The 21,826-nt window shown below is 46.0% G+C and overlaps 1 protein-coding gene across 1 annotated transcript in view; it reads right to left on the reverse strand.

Annotated features, from left to right (window-relative positions):
* Positions 1-3,223: 3,223 nt before the first annotated feature.
* PRPSAP1 (phosphoribosyl pyrophosphate synthetase-associated protein 1) overlaps positions 3,224-21,826 on the reverse strand; it is a 34,861-nt gene continuing 16,258 nt past the window's right edge. Inside the window, exons 7-15 of the mRNA XM_010579370.1 lie at positions 19,901-19,953; positions 18,209-18,275; positions 13,701-13,873; positions 13,153-13,268; positions 12,042-12,097; positions 11,370-11,515; positions 5,131-5,201; positions 4,286-4,432; positions 3,224-3,612 (exon numbers count right to left, since the gene is read on the reverse strand). Of these exons, the coding sequence (XP_010577672.1) occupies positions 3,454-3,612; positions 4,286-4,432; positions 5,131-5,201; positions 11,370-11,515; positions 12,042-12,097; positions 13,153-13,268; positions 13,701-13,873; positions 18,209-18,275; positions 19,901-19,953 (988 nt within the window). The 3' untranslated portion in view covers positions 3,224-3,453. The remainder of the gene's footprint in view (positions 3,613-4,285; positions 4,433-5,130; positions 5,202-11,369; positions 11,516-12,041; positions 12,098-13,152; positions 13,269-13,700; positions 13,874-18,208; positions 18,276-19,900; positions 19,954-21,826) is intronic.

Here is a 21,826-nt window from a genome sequence, read left to right on the forward strand (position 1 = left end):
TCCCGCCCCATGCCCTGAGCCCGCCCCTTCCCTTCCCTCATTGGCCACCTCCCGCCGCTCCCCGCCGCCCATTGGCCGAGCCCGCTGCCCACGTGTCCGTGTTTACGGAGGGGCGGGACCGTGTAGCGTCTCCCGTTGCTAGGCGACGCCCGGGCCCCCGCCGGTAACGGCGCGGAGGCCGCGCCGAGCCTCCCTGCTGCCTTTTCCACCTGAATACCCCAAAATGCAACCGGTGACGTCTAATGTTTTGAAGCAGCTTACTGCAACCCGTGCCCAGGGAGCCGCAGCTCCCTTGCAGGGTGAGCTGTCCCCGCAAGAGAGGTCTGAGACACGATACTGCTGGTGGCACAGCCTGGTCCGGCCTGCACCTCAATTTATGTTGGGGTTGTTTTGGGTTTTTTTGATGTATTAAACGCATGACGGATTTTACCCTTTCCCTTAGGCGTGGAAATAGTGGAAAGCTGCTGCTGACAGCATCAACACACAGATTTCTCTTGCTCCAAAGCAAAGAGCCGTATAAGCAGGGAAACAGAAACGCAGATAAACACACGCTTCCAGACAGCCCTAGGAAGTAAAGTACTCAAACACTGGGAAAAATCCTTGAACTGGAGTGATCCAGCAGACAAGTACTTACAAAAATAATCAACAAGAACCTCTTTTCCCTTATAAACCTCCAGGTCCGACTGTCACGCAGTCAGAGCCCTGACACCTCCCTACTTCGACGAGGCACTCCAAGCCAATTTCCATGAGGGTGGGCAAGCAGGAAACAGAACGCACGCCTCGCGCTTTTAAGATACGAGAGATCCGTTCCCAGGCATTAAAACCGAAATGCAGAGATCTGCTCTGTGTGTGGATTTTTCCTTTCCAAGCTGGGAGGATGGAATTCAAAGAGGGAGTAGAGAGATTAAGAGATGGGAACAAGATGCACTGAGGCAAGAAGCTAACCCTCTTAGGAGGGATCCTGTGCCTTAATTCCTAACTGGCAGTGCTGCAGGCTCAGGAGCCCTAAAGCTACACCCAAGGACCGGTCAAACTTTCTAGACAGCACTCAGGACTGGCAGGAAAAGCTGCAAGGCCCCTAAAATAGCCCAGGGCCACATCAGCACAGTGGTACAACAGGATTTTGGGGCAGCAGGAAAAATGCCGAGGCTCAATGCTGATGTGATGGCAACCTAGGTCCAGGCTGGGTCAGGTTGGGCAGACGCCGTGTCCTAGTGTACATCGGCCCTAGCCCACCATCTCCCCATGACCTTTGGGGGTCCAGTGAATACAGGGTACCAGTTTTCCTAAAGCAGTTAGGGATTTTGAGACGTGAACATCTCCTGGCTTCGGTTTAGCCAACTGCTTTTGCCTTCTGTCAGGGTAAGGTTTAAAGCAAAGCCTGAGGATAACTCAGCCTGTGGTCCTGAGTATGACCCAGGGGACACCAGCACAACCTTCTTCTCACTGGTGCCATGGTTCCACAGTTTCTACCCAAATACAGCCCACTAAAAGCAAGCCTGAATGGGGCAACAGCACTCAACAAGCCCTGACCCTGCTTCTAGCAGGTCTGACAGGCAGTTTGAAGGGGAGAGAAGAGCAATACTGCTCATATTTTTAACACTGGCTTCCAGTATGAAGAGCATGGGCTGGTATCGGCTCAGAACAAGGGGGCATGCAGACCTCTGCAAGGACATCACACACTTCGGTCGATCTGTTCAATAATACTTACAGCACAGTACTGCATTAGTGTACCAGGCCGAGGAGTCACACTGTGGTCACACATGTTTGTAGTACTTTGAAAATGCAGAAAAACCATCAACAGCCTTAAGACCTCATCCAGCCCTGTGCATCCCTCGTGGGATTTGGCTTGGTGGTTTAATCTGTGCTGGATACTGGAGATGTCCCAACTGTTCTGGGCTTTCGTGTACCCTCACCAGCTACGAGACAGGACACTATTCTGCAAGACAAACTGCCCCATGCCGAGGCATGCTTGTTTGCCTGGTGTTCAAGGCTTGTCCTGCTCACAGAGTCACTGCCTGCCCCTTGGCACTGTACATGTTTTAGATGCTGGGGTGGAAGAGAAGGATGTAGGTAGAAGTTGAAGGATAAGCAAAACTAAACAACTGCCTTCTAGAGACAGTCTGTCACCAGCAGTGCTCTTCGGAAGCAACTGCTTCCAGCAGGATTTATTCCTCACATCAGCAGGTGAGAAAGTGGCATAGGTTTTACTGGAGCGTGTTTGTCAGCCTCATCAAGGGGGAACATCACAGTTTGGGAATTTATCCTTATATCATCCTGGAGACAAAGCCCTTCACAAGCACCTTGTGCTGCTTTCTCAAGCGTCTCCTCCAGCAAAGGATTAGTGTCACTCAAGAAAGGAGCAAGCAGTGAGTCCTACTTCCCCGTGGAAGAAGACTGCAAGCTGCCAAGCAAACCTGCTTACAGCAACAGCCCCGCAGTACAGACACAGCAGCTGTTCAGAGGGTACAGCATTCACAGGAAGCATCAAAAATGAAAAATCCTATGCTTTTTATTGCAGGTTCAGTGTTAGTGTTTTGGAGAGCACAGTTGCATTAGAGGCAGATATTGTTCCAACTCCCCTTCCCCACAAGACTCTGCCACAACTCATCAGACCCAGGCAACTCCAGAAATTGTGCCTGGTTTTGCAGTGCAGACAAGTGTTCAAGTGAGGACCTAGACCCTCATGTGCCTTGCCACTGAAGAACAATAATGATCCAAGGCTCACAAAATGAAAAGGCCAGCACATTAACTAGCACCCCTTGCCCTGCTGGGAGACACATGTAAGCTTGTTCCCAGCGCCCTGACACAAGGATGCGAGCAGCCCTGCAAATGGATTGCCCTAAGCTGCCCTTTCTGGATGTTACGCTAACTTAGTTTTGATGAAAGTCCCTGCTATGCTGTGCAAGAAATGAGAGGCCACTGATTTGGCAAGGAGCTGCTCTGCTGATCAGCTCTGCCAGCAGCAAGCTGTCCTGCCCAGCTGCCTGAATGAAGCACTCCCTTCTGCGCTCTCAGGCGAGTCACAATCAGAAACAGAAACCCAAATGCTGTCTCCTCTTGCCGCCCACATGCAGCAATGAGCAGTCTCTATTCCCTTGTCATAAGCTGACAGCTACTTCTTTTTTGCTTTTCTTCCCCCCCCTATAGGGCAAAAGATAACACACTAAAAAAAATATAAAAAATTAAAGGAACTTAAAAATTCAACACCACCTCATTTTTCGATCTCTCTTAATTAAGATGTAAACCTCCCCATTGCCAGTGGCCTCTTCTATTCACCTGTAAAGTGCTGGTCAGGTTGATTTTTCTCTATTAGATCTCATGGCTCAAGACCCTGAAAACCTTCATGCTCCTACAAGAATAAACAGTTGTGTTATGCCTATAATTTATGGTATTGCCTTTTCATGCATATTTCCGTCTCTTGTGGAAGCCAGGACAGGGGCAGCGCCAGGTCTAGTCATCAACAGTGATGTTGCGAAAGAGATAGGCCATGGACTCGCCATTGTGGATTCGTCGGATGGCTTCAGAGAGAATCAAACTGATATCCACAGTCTTTATCTTGGGGCACTGCAGCTTCTGTACCTCGTGAGGAACTGTGTTGGTTACTACCACCTATGGAGTGCCAGAAAGAAAAGACCATTAGCTGTGCCGCTGATACATTCATTCTCACTGAAGAGCTGGTTAACTCCACGAGTGGTGTGTACCTGCAGTTTCACAGTTCAGGGGGAGAAATCCTTGTATGTCAGAAAAAAAGACTGAAATAAATGGTCTCCTCCATGTGACAGTCAATCTGTTGAAGGGACTGGCATAACCAGCACTCTACAACAGCCACCTACACACAGGCTGACATGTCCATTTAGATTGCAGGACCTAACATGTTTGTTACTAAGGGCAAGGTTTGAAATCTTATCCCCTTAATGTACCCAACAGCCCATCATCAGCTGGGGGAGAGGGACAGGTAGAAGGTCTGCACAGTTAGAAAGCAGTAACATGCACCCAGCTGCGGTAAGGGAAGTGTCCAGGCAGGGATGACTAATATCTGTGCATCACGGAGAAAACATACACAGAGAAGCAGATCTGATCTGAACAAGTATTAATCACACATGCTTTTTTTTTTTTTTTTTTTCAGTGAAGAACCAGCTGACTGAGAGCATCTGATGAAACCAGTCATTTCAGTGATGAACTATGTGGCAGGGGAAGAATATCAGTTTATGGTTTTTGGTGTCTTAAATCAACCCAGCCACCAGAGCCAGCCCTTCCTCCTGAGTCCAGAAAGCGGACGCACCTCATCGATAGAGGATTCCTCTATGAGACGGGGGGCATCTGCTGACAGGAGTCCATGAGTAGCCATCACAAAAATCTTGTAGGCTCCACGCTCTTTCAGGATCTCTGCAGCAGCTACAAAGCTTTCCACATCATCGATGATGTCATCCTGAGAAGAAACAGAAATAACATCAAAACCAGAAGTTTACCATGCCTGCAGGGCAGGAGTGGATCTGCAAGGTACTGCAGCTTTGGTCATGCACACAGCCGAAAAAAATAATCCCTGGCTGCTTCAGCTACTGTTGAGATGCAAGGACAGTCATGTGCACGACTTAAATCTGTGAACGCCATTTCCCTAATTTACAGACCCTTTTGCTAGTGTGCAGAACAAATATTGTGTCTTGGAAACAAATTAGTCCCTGCGTGCGCACACACACAAAGAGAGCTTATCGTCAGCAAGGTATTTTTTTTCATGGTGATAGTAGCTGCATGTTGATTACTTACATTGCAGCATGGCACAATTAGTATGAGAAGCTCAGCAAGTTTTTTTTGGTTGGTTGGTTGGGGTTTTTTTAAACACTTCAGGAGATTTCTCTGCGTGTCCTGGATTTGTTGAGTATTTGTAGACATCTGACATTTGCAGATTCAAGGGCGCAAGGAGATTTCAGGGCTTAAAGCATTGAAGTACGAAGGGTTTTCAACAGAAAGCCAATATAACCAAAGCTACCAGCAAAACTGGAGAAAACAGCAGTAACAATCATGTTCCTACCCCTACACCAGCAGTCCCTCCTACCCTCTGGGATAAAGCAGCTCAAGAAAAGATACTGGGAGGAATCCACACCCCCCTCCACTCCATCACACTCATACCACAATGATGGCAATTCTTCCTCCAACGTCTCCAACCACAGTTATTGGCGGTTTCTCCTTGGCCATCATCACTAAAGAAGAAGAAAAAAAGCCAAGGTCAGTTAGCCTTGAGTCAAACCACCACAGCTCCACCACACAAGAGGCCCAGCCCTTAACTGCATCTTATATTGGTGCACAGAGTCATGTGCTTTACATTACCCTGACACCCACCTAAGTGGGTAACCACTGGTTTAACCATCGTTTTCCTCCTTAAATGAATAGCACTGCTGCATAAAGATGAAACTCTCAGTTTCTGTGGGGACCTCATACTGACCTCAGAGATAGTAAGCAAATTCAAATATCTAACCGACCTCTGTGCAAGGAGAGCTACAAAGCAGCACCTAGTTTATAGGAAATATTTGTGACTCTCTGTGCTCCAAGACAGGACTCAAAAAAAGGGGTGTCTCAGGATTGAGAACAACAAATGGGCTTCTCCGAGCAACACCTCTCAAAGGGCATATGCTTTACAAGGTGCAACTTTTCACCTGTTGGACTCGCTAATTCATCTGAAGGATTTGAGGTTCGCACTGCAGCTTGCTTTCTCTCCTATCACCAAACACACAAGGCTCTTTCAGAGGGCATAAGGACCTTAATAATACCTGCTCAGGCAAAGAAAGCTTAAGGAAGTTTGCAGAAGCAAATTTGCTGATTTTTTTTTTTTTTTTTTTTTTTTTTTTTTAAAGTGGATGAATTAAAAGAGCAGGACAAAATCCAGTTCCAACTCAGTTCTACAAGCTCAGTGCAACCAGGAATTGGAAGCAAAAGAATACATCAATGAGCTGTGCTATCTGACACATGGTAAAGAGATGTACTGGGAAATAAGGTTCCACTCCCTCCTGACTATTTTTGCACTGACATGGTTCATGCAAAAACTGCATGTGTAACAGGCTTTATCCTTTATTATCCTGAAGAACTTCCAGCGGCAATATAAAAAAAACAACAGAGATATGAACTAGGATGCATTGAGTGTGTCCAGATGTAACACAGTCTTCAGACTCGCACCAAACAGCAGTTAGCCTCTGATATGGGCCAGGGACTTGCTGTCCATAAGCCGAACCTCTCACTTGCCAGAGGGTGCTGGTTTATACAGTGAATGCAGTACAAAAACTTGCAGCACAAAAAGGACACAATGGTTGGCATGCACGTGCCATTAGGTGAAAATCTGGGCTGATCTAACTACTGAAGCAAAGAGGAACATCCAGCATTTTGTAACACTTACCTGGCCCACCTGCACCCCCCCCACCCCGATTTTATGCTCTCTAAGGGGAGTGCAGCAGTGTCCTACTGAGGCACTTTGTAACCCTCCTCTTTGTAAGCTCAGGTCTTGCCAGGATTCAGCCACGAAGGCTTCTCAAGTGCTGAGGAGTTTTGGACACCCTAGATAGCAAGATTTTTCTCCTTTAAGATAACCTACTTCAATATAACACTTGAGCAGCAGGAGAACACAAGCCATTGCCCATCAAAAAGCCTGTCTGAATACTGATTTCTGCCCTCCTGGGTCAAAAAAGTCCTACTCGAAACTCCCCATCCTGCACAGCAGGCTGATCCACTACTATTCCCACAACTCATCAGTGCTTGGGAATGCTCAGAGTGCAAGCACAGCTGGGTGAGTGAGTCAGACTGAGGGAAGCAATGAAAGCAATTACAAGGACCAGTGCTCTGAAGATTCATATGTAGAGCTGTTCTTCATATACACGACCTACTCCACAGACTGGTTTTCTGTAAGCATACCAAAACTGTATAAAAGGTGTCCAATAGTTCTATTTTGACCAAAGTTACATTACTCATTGCTAGGTTTTTGCAGTCACAGCTACCTTGGACTTAAAGAGTTAATTGCTCTTTGGAGCACAGATTCCCCAGTCTCCCTTGCATTGTTATTTCTGAGTCTCCTATCAAATGCAAAGTCACATCTAAATCCTGAAGGGAAAATATTCGTATGAGAAGAAAGAGTATGTGTAATAAACTAAGATTAAGCGTCACAAGAGATAAGCAGACCATAAATTTCAATTACAGGCACCACATACCTGCTTAGATTAGTTATTAAGTTTATTATCTAGTTCGGACAGTAACAAAACTCCTGGTGGGAGCTGTGAAATACCAAAAGGATTACATCTGGCTGCCATCTCATCCTTTATGTGCATCCACGAAACAAATGGTGAACAGGCCTAGGGAGCTGAAATTCAGCACTATTTTACTCACAAACACATGAAGTTTCAGCAAATCAGTATCCTTCTATTCCATAAAGGAAGCAGACACATTCCTTGCTATGCTTAAAGGCTAACACAGCAGCTAGCAACATTAGCAGTGCTTTGCATCTCTTTGTCTGTTTTTAAGTGCTGTATTTCAATTTTGTTTTATTTTTAAAGTATGGTAGGCAACATGTCGACCTACCCGGATCCTAAAGAGATGTTGTCACTTTTTCTTGTTCAATTTTCTCTGCAAAGAAAAGAAAAAAATTGCAAGCCAAAGATCTACCCACAACCACATCAAATCTCAAGAGAACTACTCCAATGTGATGAGAGCTTATGCAAGGGTTACTGTGGACAGTTTCTTTTTCTTCAAAATCTTTGGACGTATCAAGATATGCAAGTCAGAACTGCTACGAGAAGGTGGCTTGAAAAATGATTCAAATAATAAAGAACATTTTCCTCCCAGACACAAAACCTCTATTTGTATGTAGACAAAAGAGGGCAACAGAAGTAAGCCACAGCTGTACTTCTGCCTGGCGTAACCCCTTGGATTATGTAGTTTAGGTTAGAAGAGTTGCTGTTTTTTTTCTGGAGAGTCAAAAAAAGATACTTGTGGTATCTGTAGCTTCTGGGGGAAAAAATAAAAGAGAAAAAACCAAATCAACCAACATTTTTATAAAACAAGTATATCAAAGAACACTGAGGGGTGGTGGGGAAATAAGTTCATCAGCCAAACACACTAACCTGCACTTTCATTCTGATGCAAGTAATATATGCCAAAGTACCACAAATTAAAGGCGAGATTATCACTGGCATAAAGAAACAGCATTCCCAGGTGCATAAACCTGTTGCTTTAATTAAGCGGTGAAAAATGGGTTAAGAAATGCTAAAACAAATTCTGTTTGGAGCTGACAGTGTGCACTGAAGTGATAATCACCAAGAAAAACAGCGCTGCATTTCAACAGTCTATGAGCAAAAGGCTGCTCAAGAACAAACTGTTTTGTGAAGAGATAGACCTGGAAGGACAGATAATGTCCCTGTGCGCAGCCTAAACACAGAAAAGACATGGGGGTAGGGAAGCCGGAACAGACCTATGGTCACTCCAGTTTTTCACCCAAACTCTCTTCCTTCATGGCAGTTTGCCAGGCTCTGGGTCTGAAGCAGACCATTAGCTTTCTGTATAAAGTACTGAATTTCAGAGCCACTGAAATGATTTAACAGATGGTGCTCCACTACTTTTCTTGAGAACAAGGAAACATGCAAAGAGTCCACATACATTTGTTAAAGCACAGCCCCAAGCCAGCTGCAAGCTTTGAGACACAAAGAGCACACAATCAAAGAAAATAACGTCAGAGCGACATCCTGTCTCAAAGGCTCTGATTTCTGGGTTTTGAGTGACGTGAGCTGTTGCTGTAGCTTTAGTGCAGCACTTTAAGAACTGCAGTTGGAAGCACCTTTGGCATTTTTCTGTTATGGCTCCATAAGACACCAAATCGGAGTATCACATCAAGCTACACTCTCAGGACAATAAATAAGCCATTACGCTGCATAACACTCGTTAATTAAAGGCACATAATCTCTACTAGAATAGGAGAAAAGGTGCATGCCAGGACGCAAGAGCCCAGCCAACTCACTAGGAAGCTCATCAAGAATGGCATAAAGCATAAGTCATTGCTGTAGGGCTCTGGAGCTGCTCCCAGACATGGGTTTTGCCTCTCTTCTGGCTCTAACACAACTGCCGGGGACCCTGAACTGCACAGTCTAGAGAGGGAGGATAGGACGCTCCACACCGATCTGGTTGTAGCCCACAGCAGGATGCTCCAGTTAGTCTCAGCCACCCTCCAGGAGTACCCCTATCTTCTAACTGCCCAGACCCAGGTTTGTGGTAGCTGAGCCAGGCAGACCTGAAGACTGTTTCAACAACTGGAGATTTTTCTGGCCAATGTTGGGTGAGCAGCATGTGTCCTACCTTTCACAAACAACAATACAGGGACATAGCTGAACGCTGCTTCCTTCTGCCATCAGACCTTACACCCTTACACCACCTGGATTGCTGGTGATGGTACACATGGCAGGAGGAGCTGATCAAGGGTTTTGTTTGATGTGCCACTTGAGGAGGGAAGACACTTTTCAAATCACTGAATTGGACAAGAAAGGAAGCATAGCAGAGAGGGTAAGTACAGAGACTCACAGCATTGCCATCCCTAACCCTAGCTCCATTTTCACCTCTGTCTGACAGAGCGCAGCTCCCTAGCAGAGGCTGCAACACAAGAAGGATGCACTAGAAGCTTAGAGACTGCTTTACCTCAGTATTCTGCACCTTCAGAGCGAGCTCAGCGAGCTCAAAACCAGGTATCTATCAGATTAGAAAACTGGAGAGAAAAGCAACTTTCTACTGAGAGTTTTGGACAAGTTTGTCCCATAATCCACCCCACATGTCGCAAACAGACAGCTACCAAACCACAGCTTGATTGTTTTACATTTGTGCTTTAGGTGTGCAAGAATGTAAGGTCATTAGTCAAGTGCTGAGTTTCTGCAGGAGACAAAACAAGAAAGTGGTGATACACAGCAAATTAGTTTGTGTTTGGATAGCTGAGGACTGAAAACAATTTTCCACTGGAATCAGAACTAAACTGGACAAGGGCACATTTCTGTATGAGCTACCATTTACAGGGCTCTCCTGCAGCACAAGCTCCCACAGTTGAGCTTCCTTAAAGTAACATAGTTGGAAATAAAAATACAGTCACATCAATGTCCTGGTAACAGACAAATGTCAGCTAGTGATATTTTGGAGGACAGCATCCTCTTCAGAGTAGGAAGGGAAGGAAAAGGCCAAAAGTAACCACACAAATGCCTGTTTTGTTGGAAGGGAATGAAAAAATCCCCTTGTCAGAAGGGGGACAATCAAGATGAAGTCCCAAACCTCATTGCCAAACCCTACCTGTCCCCCAAGGACCAAGAGGAGTTCCACCAGCAACATAAGCATTGTTTAACTGATTCTATTATAATGAGCGATGACTGGGGTAATGTAAAATGCCTGCAGTCTTACTTGCCACCCCTCCACAACCTGCCCACAATCTGGTTGGATGTTCTCCCTAAACTTCAAAAGACAAGAGGAGAGGCTTATCAGTAGCCCTAGCCACTGCTGGTATAATGAAGTTTGGCTGCATGATGGATAGCTCCTTATCACATACAGCAGCATGCATCCTTTCCCACAGTCACTTCTCAGCCACATTCACTGCACTCAATTTCTGTCCTACCACCATCTACCTAGAAAGCTAAAATCCTCCCAAGAGGGAGCTGGATTTTGATTGTACTGTTGTTACTTGACTGCTGCTGTTGCAGGAATACAAGCAATCCTAAGAGGACAGCATTTCCCAGAACACAGGTTTCCTCCATTTTCCTTTGCTTTGTGCTCCCAAATCAGCAGCTTATCAATTGATGGCAAGAGCACAGGAAGCAGCTCAGCAATGCTCTCGGAGAACCTATTCACCCCAGCCACACAAACCTCAAAACCTTGTCAAAACAGACACCAGACCATGATCACCTGGCTGCCAAGATGAAGAAAGAAAATTTCCAGCAGTAACAATGGCTGCAGCAGGAGGGGAAGACAACGGCCAGCCCTCCCCTCCATGTTGGAGACAGCAGTCTGTCTCAGTGGCTGTTCCTATGTTAGTTACACTTCCGCATTTCTTTCCTGTTTCATTAGCTCAATGCATTTCGTTGCTGAGCACTGTAAAAGCATCACCTTTATCAGAGGTTTGTCAGTCTGACACCATTGAGTGGGCACAGCCAAGGACAACAATACTGATGCTCTGCATGGCCAGAAAGAGTTAAATAAAAACCTTCCCTTGTATTTTCTCCTACAACTTGGTGATACCAACCTTTGCATGAGAAAAATTCCACTGGTCCAACTGCCATTAGGTTGGTTATACTTACACAGCTAAACCAACAGCAATTTCCCACCAAACTTTTTTTTGCCCAAAGGTAAGCAGAGAAGCTTAATCTTACACGGCAGCTCCAGACCAGGATGCACAGTTGCATTTTTGACCATCGGAGGGGAGTGACGTCCATCATCCATGTCCTGCTCTGTACACTGAGCCTCTCCATGTATCACTGCTAGTCCCAGCCGTAGTCTCTCAGCGTAAGACTGAGCCCTGCAGAACAACCACAGCACGTCAGGAAGATACTGGGCTGATGCAACTTCATAGCCCAGGCCTCTCCCAGACCAACAGGGTAAGCAAAGGCTGCACCTCTCTGGCTGTTCCCCAGCAAGAAACTTCACTGGAGTCAACTTTTCATTCCTCCTTAATATCCCAAAGTCCAGTCTACCCCTTGACTTTACCACAGGGGGTCTCCTGGCATTCCCCCTTATGCTAAATGCTTTCTGAGATGGTCAGGCACTGCTGAAACTCATGCAGCAAGTCTGATCCTGGCCCCAGGTGAACCACCTAGCTCTGCAGCAGCAGAGACCTCCAGAGTTTACTCCCACAGGGATGAGATGGCAAAAGTCAGCTGCCCTTCCGCACCACTACAGATGTCCCTCCCGTTCCCAGCCACAAAGGACTTATGGACCAGAATGCTGATCCATTTGTGACCCTCCCATATTTTTCCTGGTGTGTTTCCCATCAGCCCAGATCTTTTCCAAGTTACTTTTAACCAGCTAGTAAAGCATCCGTTTACCTTTTAGCTGCATCAGGAGATTTGGCTACAATAACTGCATTTCTGTAATCTGGAATCTGGATGTGATAAAAAGTTATTTAAGTAAAGACCTTCTGGCTAGCGAGTAACTGATATGACACATGGCTGAACAATCACACCCACTCTCCTTCTCCAAATCTTCATTCTGTGGCAAGAAACTAGAGAGGCAACTGCACTCATTTTCAACATCAGTATTTGTGTATTCTGCCCCAAATGCAACACAAATAAGTTTAGTACAGGCAATAGTGCAGGCCCTACTCTGCACAAGACTGCAGCTCTGTGCCTCCTTCCCTGCTGATGCCCACAAGTTACGGCCTGGTCTGCAGTACTGAGCTCAGCTGTCCAAGACACAGGGCACTGCACACAGCACAGGGAAGGAAGGGGAAGGTGTAGTGATGGGCCCTGGGGACCAGAGGTATCAAACCCTGGCTCTCACCAGCATGTGGAGCCCCAGTGCCCATGCAGAGCAGGCGTTGGTCTTATGTTCAAAATGGGCAAAGGTGGGAATGTTTACTCTGTTTAACCTATGCTATACAGACCAGCTGCAGCTACCTCTGTCTGCAGGGGAAGGTCTGAACCCAGGGCCTGCTCTCCCTGCATAGGGAAGCCTTGCTCTCAGCATGTGGGCATAAGTCATCATCTTTTGCACATAGAAAATAAAATCTCCATGCCCTGCCCCCAGCCGTGCTGTGCTCAGCATTCCTACACTCAGCCCAAGACAAAGTCTATCAATAATTCAGAGCAGTCAGACATCCACCACAGAACAAAGGGCAAGGGGAGACAGTTTAACAGGATTTCAAAGGTAATTAGAGGCAAGAGCATAAATAGCATCTCTCAAATGGCACTAACTCTACAGAAAGCAAGCCCATCTTCTGCTTATGGTGAAGAGTTCAATTTCTATCCAGGTACAATCATACAATACAACATTTTCCCACTTTCCTAAGAAACATGCAATAGGTACCCCCTAAGAATTCATTAACAGAACAATTCACCTAGCCTGACAACACCACCTCTGCATCAGCAAAGGCCCAATGCTGCTATCACATTAAGATGAGTTAAGACATTGATATATCTACAACTAGAGTAACCTCACTTCTTCCTGTATATACTGAAGCAAGAAAGGGGATGCTCTCAGGTTGTCTACTGGGAAGCTGAAGAAGCCTTGGATTTCCTTTTGATGAAGGTCCATAGTGATAATGTGTGTTAAACCTACAGGAAAAAAAAAAAAAAACAATTCATTGAGATGACTCCCACATGGCTGGAGTTCCTCAAATATCTCCATTTTCCAGACTATTTTAGCTATTACTCAGACTACTATGCCATGTGATAAAATAAGCATAAACAGGTTAATGCAAAAAGTTCCAAAGACATAATGAGAAACAGGCATGCAGTAAGTCACAGCACTAGGCTGACACTGTATTTCGATATGACACTTCTAGGCCACTTCCCCAGGTGCAAGTTACAAAGAAATAAAATTGAGCTGAAGAAAATTAATTCCCCCAAAGTGGCTCAAGGGCTCAGCAGCATGTCCCCACATCAAACGGGAAAAGAACGGAAGGACAGATGCCCTCTGGGATGCCCAGCAGCTGGATACACTGCAGCGTCCAAGCCTGCCATGCTGCTGGTCCCTGCAACACTCACCTGCCTTGGCGAGCATCGAAGCCAGCAGCTTGCAGACTATAGAGCCCCTCTTCCTCATTTTGCTCTGTTTGCTGTAGGGGAAGTAAGGGATGACCCCAATGATGTTCCTGGCACAGGAAGTCTTCAGTGCATATGCCATTATCAGCAGCTCCATGACAGCAGTATTCACATCTCTAGGAGATTTGAAAACCATTACAAATATTAGTAGGTGTTTTCCAAACCAACTCATTTTTCTTTTATACCCATACCTCTCCTCACCAAACTTCCAAGCAGATAATGCTACATCTTATGCTAATGTATGCAAGACCCAGATTGTAATCATATAGCTCCTTCCGTCATGCCACAGCACATTACAATCAACTGTTACATGTACAGGACACGACTCTAGCACTCAAGAGCTGTGGACTGGAATTTGATTTTGTACTCTAACATGAGGTGTACGATAATTTCACTCCATTGTCACAATAAAAAAAGGCATTTTTTTCATTTATGTTGGAACAAATGTCACTTCGTACAGTATATTTTGAAATAAAATAGTCTTTTAAAGAAGCAGCACACATGCAGCCAATACAACTTCATCCACGCTGGATTTATTAGGGTATTTTTATTTTTAACAATGCAAGGTAGGTTATTTTTTCTGCCTTAAGAAATACTGCATTCTGGAGCAGTACAAAGTCCAGACACATCACTTTGGTGGTGGTTAGCATCTCCGTGCTATCTAGCTTATCTAGAGGCGGAAGGAACGACAGCACAGTAAATGCTAAATGACTGTTTCTTGAAAAAAAACAAAAAAGCAACATAGGCCGAACATGTCTGTAGACCACAGCAAGGAATACGTGTAAAACTCCATTTTCAGTTAGCGTTACCATGATGACTGGCATGGCCCAGCAGGAGTGCATTAATCTGCATTTTAATTCATTTTGGGAAGGGGAAAAAAAAGCCAAGCCCTTTTAGTTCCTTAAAACCAACTCCAAGAGACACTGTCTGCACCATCACAAACTGACTTGAGACTATTTGGGAACTGAAGAGCATGCATGTCAGAGAAGACAGAGGGACAGGCAATCCTCCTACAATGCAGACACCCTTGCTTGGGGGTTTTCAGCATGGACAGCCTCAAATGACACACCACTTCCCCAGACTGGTCCCCAGGAGAGCAACACTGGCTGTGGCTCAGCTGAAGAGCGCATGGTGAGAGAGCAGTGGCTGACCAGGCCATCCTTCCACACAGCAGCAGAGGAATAAACAGCAAGGAGCAGCTCAAAGCTCTGCAGAGCTTTTTGGATGTTACCCAGACATTGCTCAAGGACCCGTTTTCCTCCTGACCACCAGGGACGGCTTCCCCAAGAGCTCAGAGATACCATTTACTGAGCCTCCGTCTGTGTGACCCGTGACAAACCTCTAACCATTTCCATTTCTCCATTGCTCCCCCTTCCTTCGGAAACTAACCTCCATTTGTGCCTCTTCATTTGTGAGCACTCTGGGTCTCTGTTCTCCCGCTGGCCCCGCCAGCCCTTGTGCACAATGCCGTTGACACACAAGAAAGCTTTGTTAGCTCTGAAGCACCCAGCCAAGAATTACATAAAACATAGCCCCCTGCCACATAGGACAACGAGCAAACAAAGAACTGTTTCTTCCCTTTGGTGTTTTAGCTGTGCCAGTGGGGCCGCAGGAGGAGAAAAAGATGCTACTATCAGTGTTGTATAAAAAAAAAGTAGCCAATTTTAAGCCTATTTAAAGCTCGTCCCAGAAATTCAATATTTTCCACCATTATCTTTCAAATTACCCTTTTAAAAAAAATATATATTCACATGGAAAGCAGACAGAGAACAAGACTGCTCCTGGGAGAAAGGGTTACCACTGATTTCAAAAGGCATCAGCAGTCCTGGTACTGCTGTGCGGCACTGGTAGCCATATCGATGGAGAAATTACTCAAGGAGGAGCACCTCTCTCAATATTCAAGCAGGACCCCACACTGGACTCCGGGAAGCTCCTGCAGACCAGCTGGCACAGGCACTAGGCAGAGGCAGATGCGTCTGTTCCTCCAGCAGGGCCCAGGGCAAGTGGGCTGCAGGGGCTCATCGAGGCGAGAAGCACCCTCCTGGATGCTTTGTGCTGAGCCAGCTGTCACACTGATCCGCTCTTCTGCAAGGGGCACTGATCCCAACCAAGAGCCCAGCTCAGGGTGGGGACTAAGTGGGGGAGATAACATCTGCAGTGGAACCCCAGCCACAGCATCTCAAAATGGGTCAGGAGAGCATTCCAGTCTCCTTGCTGCCCTTCCCACCTCCTGCCTTGAAGCTGTGCTCACAGTTACTGCTGGAAAGCCTGAGCCAAGACCGCACACAGGGACTGTCAGCTCATTACCAGGACATTTAGAGCCAGCTCAGCTATCTCCCACACTCTACTTACCACACACCCCTCTCCAGCAGCCTGGAACCTCCCTCACTGTTCCCCATCCCCACCTGAGCCATCCCTGGAGATCCCTGTTCTCAGGGCTGAGCAAATGGCTTATGTGAAGCTGCCAACCGACTTTGCAACAACCAGCACCAACACTCAGCACTAAAAGACTCCTTCCGCTTTTAGTGTATCACTAAACCACCAAATCTTTCAGTTTTCCACAGTCTAAACATGAGCTATTTGGTTTTCCCTCATACAAATGCTAGTCCACACACCAACAGTCTTGGATGGTATCTGTCTTTGTAACTTTTTTAGTTCTGCTACATGCTTTTTGGACAGGGAGCTTGTATCAAATATTCAGGTCTTTCTGTTTTCTCTTTGTGCATTTAAGATGCAGACTGTGAATTCACACTGCAGCAAAACAAGGTTGTTTCTCTCTCTACTCCTTTCCTACCAAGTCCTAATATTTTGTTTGCTTTTCAAACCGCTACTGAGTGCGGAAGTCCTATTCTTAGATTCTTCAACACAGTTGTTTTTACTCTCCTGAAAAGCTGCCTGAAACCCACTGCAAAATTGAGATGCCCTTGAACCTGTCCTCTCAAGCAATGCAGCAAGGCACAGCTGGATCTCAAGAATAAAAGACGACCTGGCTGCACAACAGTGGCTCCTCACCTGGAGGGCCTTCAACATTTTGGCTAAAAAGGACCCACCCATTTCTTGGTCCACAGCACTGAATTCGGTTTATGGAAAAACAAGGGTATCAACATGTTAAAAGCAGAGGAGATTTTTCCCTCCCAAAACTACTGCTGTCCCTAATGGTCTGAGTTATCTCTCTCTGAACACCTTATCTGTTTCATGTTTACACAGCTCTCAGTTACAGTTATTTCAGAGAACTCTCTCACAAGGGACAGGAGAATGGCACTATTCACTTTAAACATAATCTTCCATCAGTGGATTTTGATCTTGCAGAGATTTAGTTGCTCCCTGAGGGACGAAACACTTGGAGCATCTCTCTGGAGAGAGATGAGCTCTAGGAAGATGTCTCAGCCTGCAAGAGGAACTCCTGAAGTGATCGAGCTGATCTAGTAGTCCTACTGATTTCTTTAACAACAGGCCAAGCACTACAAAGAGGAAATGAACCTGAATTCTCACTGGGCTCTATTTCTTTGGCAAGCAAGGAAAAATTCTGTTTCAAGGGTATTCTGCTACCTGCTTGAGCTCTGGTACTTACTAGTTCTTGTGATCTCCAAAATCTGAGCAGAATTTGGCAACTTGGAAAAAGCTATCAGAGCAGCAATATCCTTGTTTTGCTAATCATGCAAAAGGCATCCTATCAATACCTCATCTCTGAGAACAGCACCTCGCCTACTCATAGGTGGTCATTTTACAGTTATCATTTGTATGTAGGCTCCCTTCCCACCATACCAGTGTTATCTCACTACACTCTTCCTCAGTCAGCAAGCCACAAGATTCCTGGGGTTAGCAGCTGGTTTTATAGCCCCCTGGTTACTTGCAGCATTTCTTTTTCCTCTTACTCCGAGGCTAGAACAACCCAAAATAAAAACCAAAAAGGCCCACTTAAGAAAAGGCCCAACAGAATTAAGAACTGTAAGAGTACAGGAGGGAAGCTACAGGCTTCTACCTGAGCTCTTTCACACCACTACAGCAAAAGGGGAAGGGTAATCCAGTCTGTAATGGAAGCTATAGCTGCTGTTTGTTGCTGGCTCTGCTGCTCAGTAATTGGAAGACAGAGGATACTACACATCCTAAAATGGATATGCCAGTCAGAAATCACCAAGCAACTGTGCCTGCAAGGACACCACACACAGACCAGGGATGTATCACTTGAAGCCGTCAGTCATACTTGTTCTTGCCTCAAGTGACACACTTAAGCTATTTGATGGGAAGCTTCTCAGTTTGCTGCGGCGCAAGCGATCCTCTGGGAATTTTAACAGCTTAACACTATGTGGTGTCTTAAAACGTAAATCAAAGCAATGACAACACTATAAAGAGACCGTGCTGGCTAACGGTGAGCAAACCTATCGAATGATCTGCTGAACCAGAAATTCAAAGCATATCACAGCTGTAAAACTAAGCCACAAGTCCCTTACCTGGGGATTGTCTGTATAATGAAGATATCCTGTCCACGGACAGATTCTTTTATTTCAACTCTTGTTTCTGAAGAGGATTGAAAACACAGTCAGTTTTGTTTCCAAACATCAGATTTACAGTGATAACATGCCATGTTTTAGCAGCAACTTTGCCCACTGGTCAGGGCAGATGAGGACTTGCTCCTTTGCCCTTCAGTGCACGTGGTCCTGGGAAGTAAAGAGCTGGCATGACATACCAGTGAGTTAGTTGTGTTTACAGTGCAAAACCAGGCTGAATAGCTGTTCTCTTACATATAGAAGACAATTACCTAACTCTCAATGAGGGACCCTTTTCACTTCTCCATGCTGAGTTCTGGAATCTGTCAATACTGCATTCATTAGTGAACAATGAACCACCCCAAGCAGAACAACATTTAGTACTTACCAAGAAGGTAACCATGAAGGTAACCATAGGGTCAGCTACATACCTGCTAGATAGCCCAAGGTAACACCAGCAGCACAGAGTTCAGAGGGAGAACTCCCCAATTTCACTATCAAGGTCAAGACATTTCAACACTGACATGAGCTGGAAACTTGGGTCTCTGCTGAACACAATTGCTAGGGTCTGAGACTCAAATGCGAAAGCCGAGACCCGAAGCAGCTCTGCAAAGCCAAAGCAACGACACCAGGTTTCCCGAGGTGCCTGTCTTCGTCACTCGTTTCCCACACAGTCGTAAACTAGAGGGCAGGGATAAGCAAAAGGCGAGAAATATCTACCCAGCTACCAAATTCAAAGTATAATTGCCTGGGCACTGGCAGTAACCTTAAGGGAATCTGCTGAAAGCAGACTGATTTGCTGTGCAGTGATGAAGAATGACTTCAGACCTTATACCAAGCAACCTGATTTAAAACTAACACCAAAGGGCTGTGAGCTCTCACTTGCGCGAATGCAACAGCCAACCCAACCATAACCATATGCAGCCAAGGCAGCTTACCCACCACATGGCCCACTTCAGCTGTAAAAGCGGTAGTGCTAGCAAAAACCCTAATGCTGACCCAGCGCCGTTTCCATCCCTTCCTCTCACCCATATCAACTCTCTGGTTCTAGTCTCTTGCAAATAAGGTAACTGTCTTGAAATAGTAAATGACTCTTAGCCACTGAACTCTGTTAGCCAATATCCTTGTGTTTTAGCCCAGCATCTGAAAATGGACACTTGCTACACTTAAAGAGATGAAAGCAAGCTCCAAGAGGCACGCTCCCCAGCACAGCCCTGAATGTGCCCTCTTTAAAGCAAGAGGACAGGTCCTTGCTAGGGCACCTGTAAACTGCCTGTGGCAGGGGAGGGCTGGAAGAAGGGGATAATTCAAAAGTTTTCAAGGCAGACTCTTAGAAAGCAGGCCATTACTTTTAAACCTGGGAGATGTTTTGCTAAGCACAAGAGCGTGCAAGATCTTGTAGCAGCTAACACCCGAGGTAGGATTCTCCTTTAGATGAGAGTTAGCTGATGGGCAGACAAATGAGGTAACAGGGGAAAACAAGGAACGTGTTTAATTACTTTGTCCAAGGTCAGACATGGAGGTTTAGCACTGCCTGGAGCAGCAGTGATGTCACAGATGAATCACTGCACTTATTAGACAGGTTTGGCTGATGGAGTTATCCAGTATTTCTAAGACTACCTCAGAACAGCTGCAAACAGTAAAGATTTCTCTCACCTCCATTGGTTTCCTGGTATACCACAGATTTCCCCAGCTCAGCACCGAGACGCCTGGAGAGAAAAAAGGAAATTAAAAATGGAGGAACCCAGCAGTTCATGATCCAAAGCAGAGACTGGACCAAATATTGCACACCAATAAAATACAGCATTGCCTAACAGGGAGCCAAGCCGCCAAGCGCTCCCCTTCCCCATGGGTCTCCTTTCCTCTGATGTCCCTGGGGAGGGCTCTGCAGCATGCTGCTCTGCAGCAGGTCAATGCCATACTCAACAAGCCAATCCTTGCATGACTGACCAGAGGCTGTGTCTCCTGGTGGCAACGGACATCTTGCTAGCCTATGCAATGCCACCAATGATCTGTTGTGGAACTAAACATCAATGATTTACTCAGACTTGATTAATGGCAACTGAGTCACTTTTTTTGACTCCCACATCTTTGTCTCCCCTCCCCCCGCCCCACCCCCAAACCTTCCTTCTGAAATAACTCAACTGATTGAAGAGATTTTATCTTCAAAAAAAGTTTTTTGATTTTTTCAAATTACTCCTTCCTCTTTTCAAACGTCAAACCTACAACATTCATCACAACACAGATTACAGTCACCCACCCCCCCTTTTTTTTCTTTTAAATTTCTTACTTATATAAGAAAGATTAATTTTTAACAGCATTTTAAAAGGCTCCAAAAGGCAGACTATTCCCTCAGGTGACACTTCTGTATTTAACTGTACCGACAAGTAATCCATTAGTAAGTACTTAGAGGCACATGTCCTCTAACCGTGAGCCTCAGCCAAGAGACCCTGCACCAGTTTGGGATAGGTGTGTTGCCGCAACTCAGCTGGCTAGACCACAGGGCCAGTCCCTCCCCTCTTCTAGGGTCTGCTCAGTGGCCATGCCCACACACTGGATTAGGAAACATTTTATGTCTACAAAATACTTTTGTTCAATGCATTGCTTACAGCTGTAGTTTCCTGTCTGCGCATATACTGTATTTACCTGGACACATGCCAAAATTACGCAAATTGGGACTAACCCTAAATAAAGAGCCCACATCTGTCACTGGCTTTCGCCTAGTCTATGTCCTTCAGCAGTCAGTCTCTCCCCATCTCCTTAGCCACAGACTCAGCCTTGTACTTCAACTGTCACAAAGATTTGTTTTTTCAGAAGTCAATGAGTGAGACAGCCCAACACTGGCATGCTGCTGGCCCACCAGCAACTGCTGGACTCAGCTATGAGCCCACGAGCTGGAGGTCTCAGCTAGAAGCTCCCTGGAAAGCATGCCTGGGACAGCTGCGATAACAGATACTCGAATGCGACATGATATATTTACTTAGCTGGCTACAAAGCACGTATTTGGCACAGATGTGTTCCCGATCGTGTGTCTGGCAACATGTTTTGCCATGGCTGGGGTTGGTGAGTAAACTCCTGCAACGAAAATCATACACACTTGGTTGTAACCAGCCTGGCTTGGGTATCGACTGCAGCATCACCCAGGCACCGTGCAGCCCAGAGCAGGCAAGCCACCCAAATCTCTAATTCAGCTTCTCTCATCAGCCCCGCTAGGTTAAAACCTGCAGCTACAATACAAAGGCATCCTCAGTACCTTCAGTATCTTCAAAAAGGAGCTGGCAGCTGGTCAAGCAAAGGCATGCCCAGGCACCCCAGGGATGGATGCACAGTAAAAGTGAATTTTGCAGATGGGATGCATCAAGCTCTTACTGTCCACTGGGATCCTGCTGCCTTTCTGGATGACAGGCATTTGCAACCTGTAAGCTTTGGCCTAATCACTGCCAAGGCATCCAAGCTGAAAAAAGCTCAAGAATCACACACACACAAAACAAACCTGTGTGTGTGGGAAACGTTTAATGACTCACAGTTGTTCCTCCACAACTGCACAGCAAGTCTTGCAAGCTCCCTTTGGAGGCACGCGCG

Source organism: Haliaeetus leucocephalus, unplaced genomic scaffold, assembly GCF_000737465.1.
Source record: "Haliaeetus leucocephalus isolate CR32 unplaced genomic scaffold, Haliaeetus_leucocephalus-4.0 Scaffold657, whole genome shotgun sequence".
Taxonomy (NCBI): Eukaryota; Metazoa; Chordata; class Aves; order Accipitriformes; family Accipitridae; genus Haliaeetus; species Haliaeetus leucocephalus.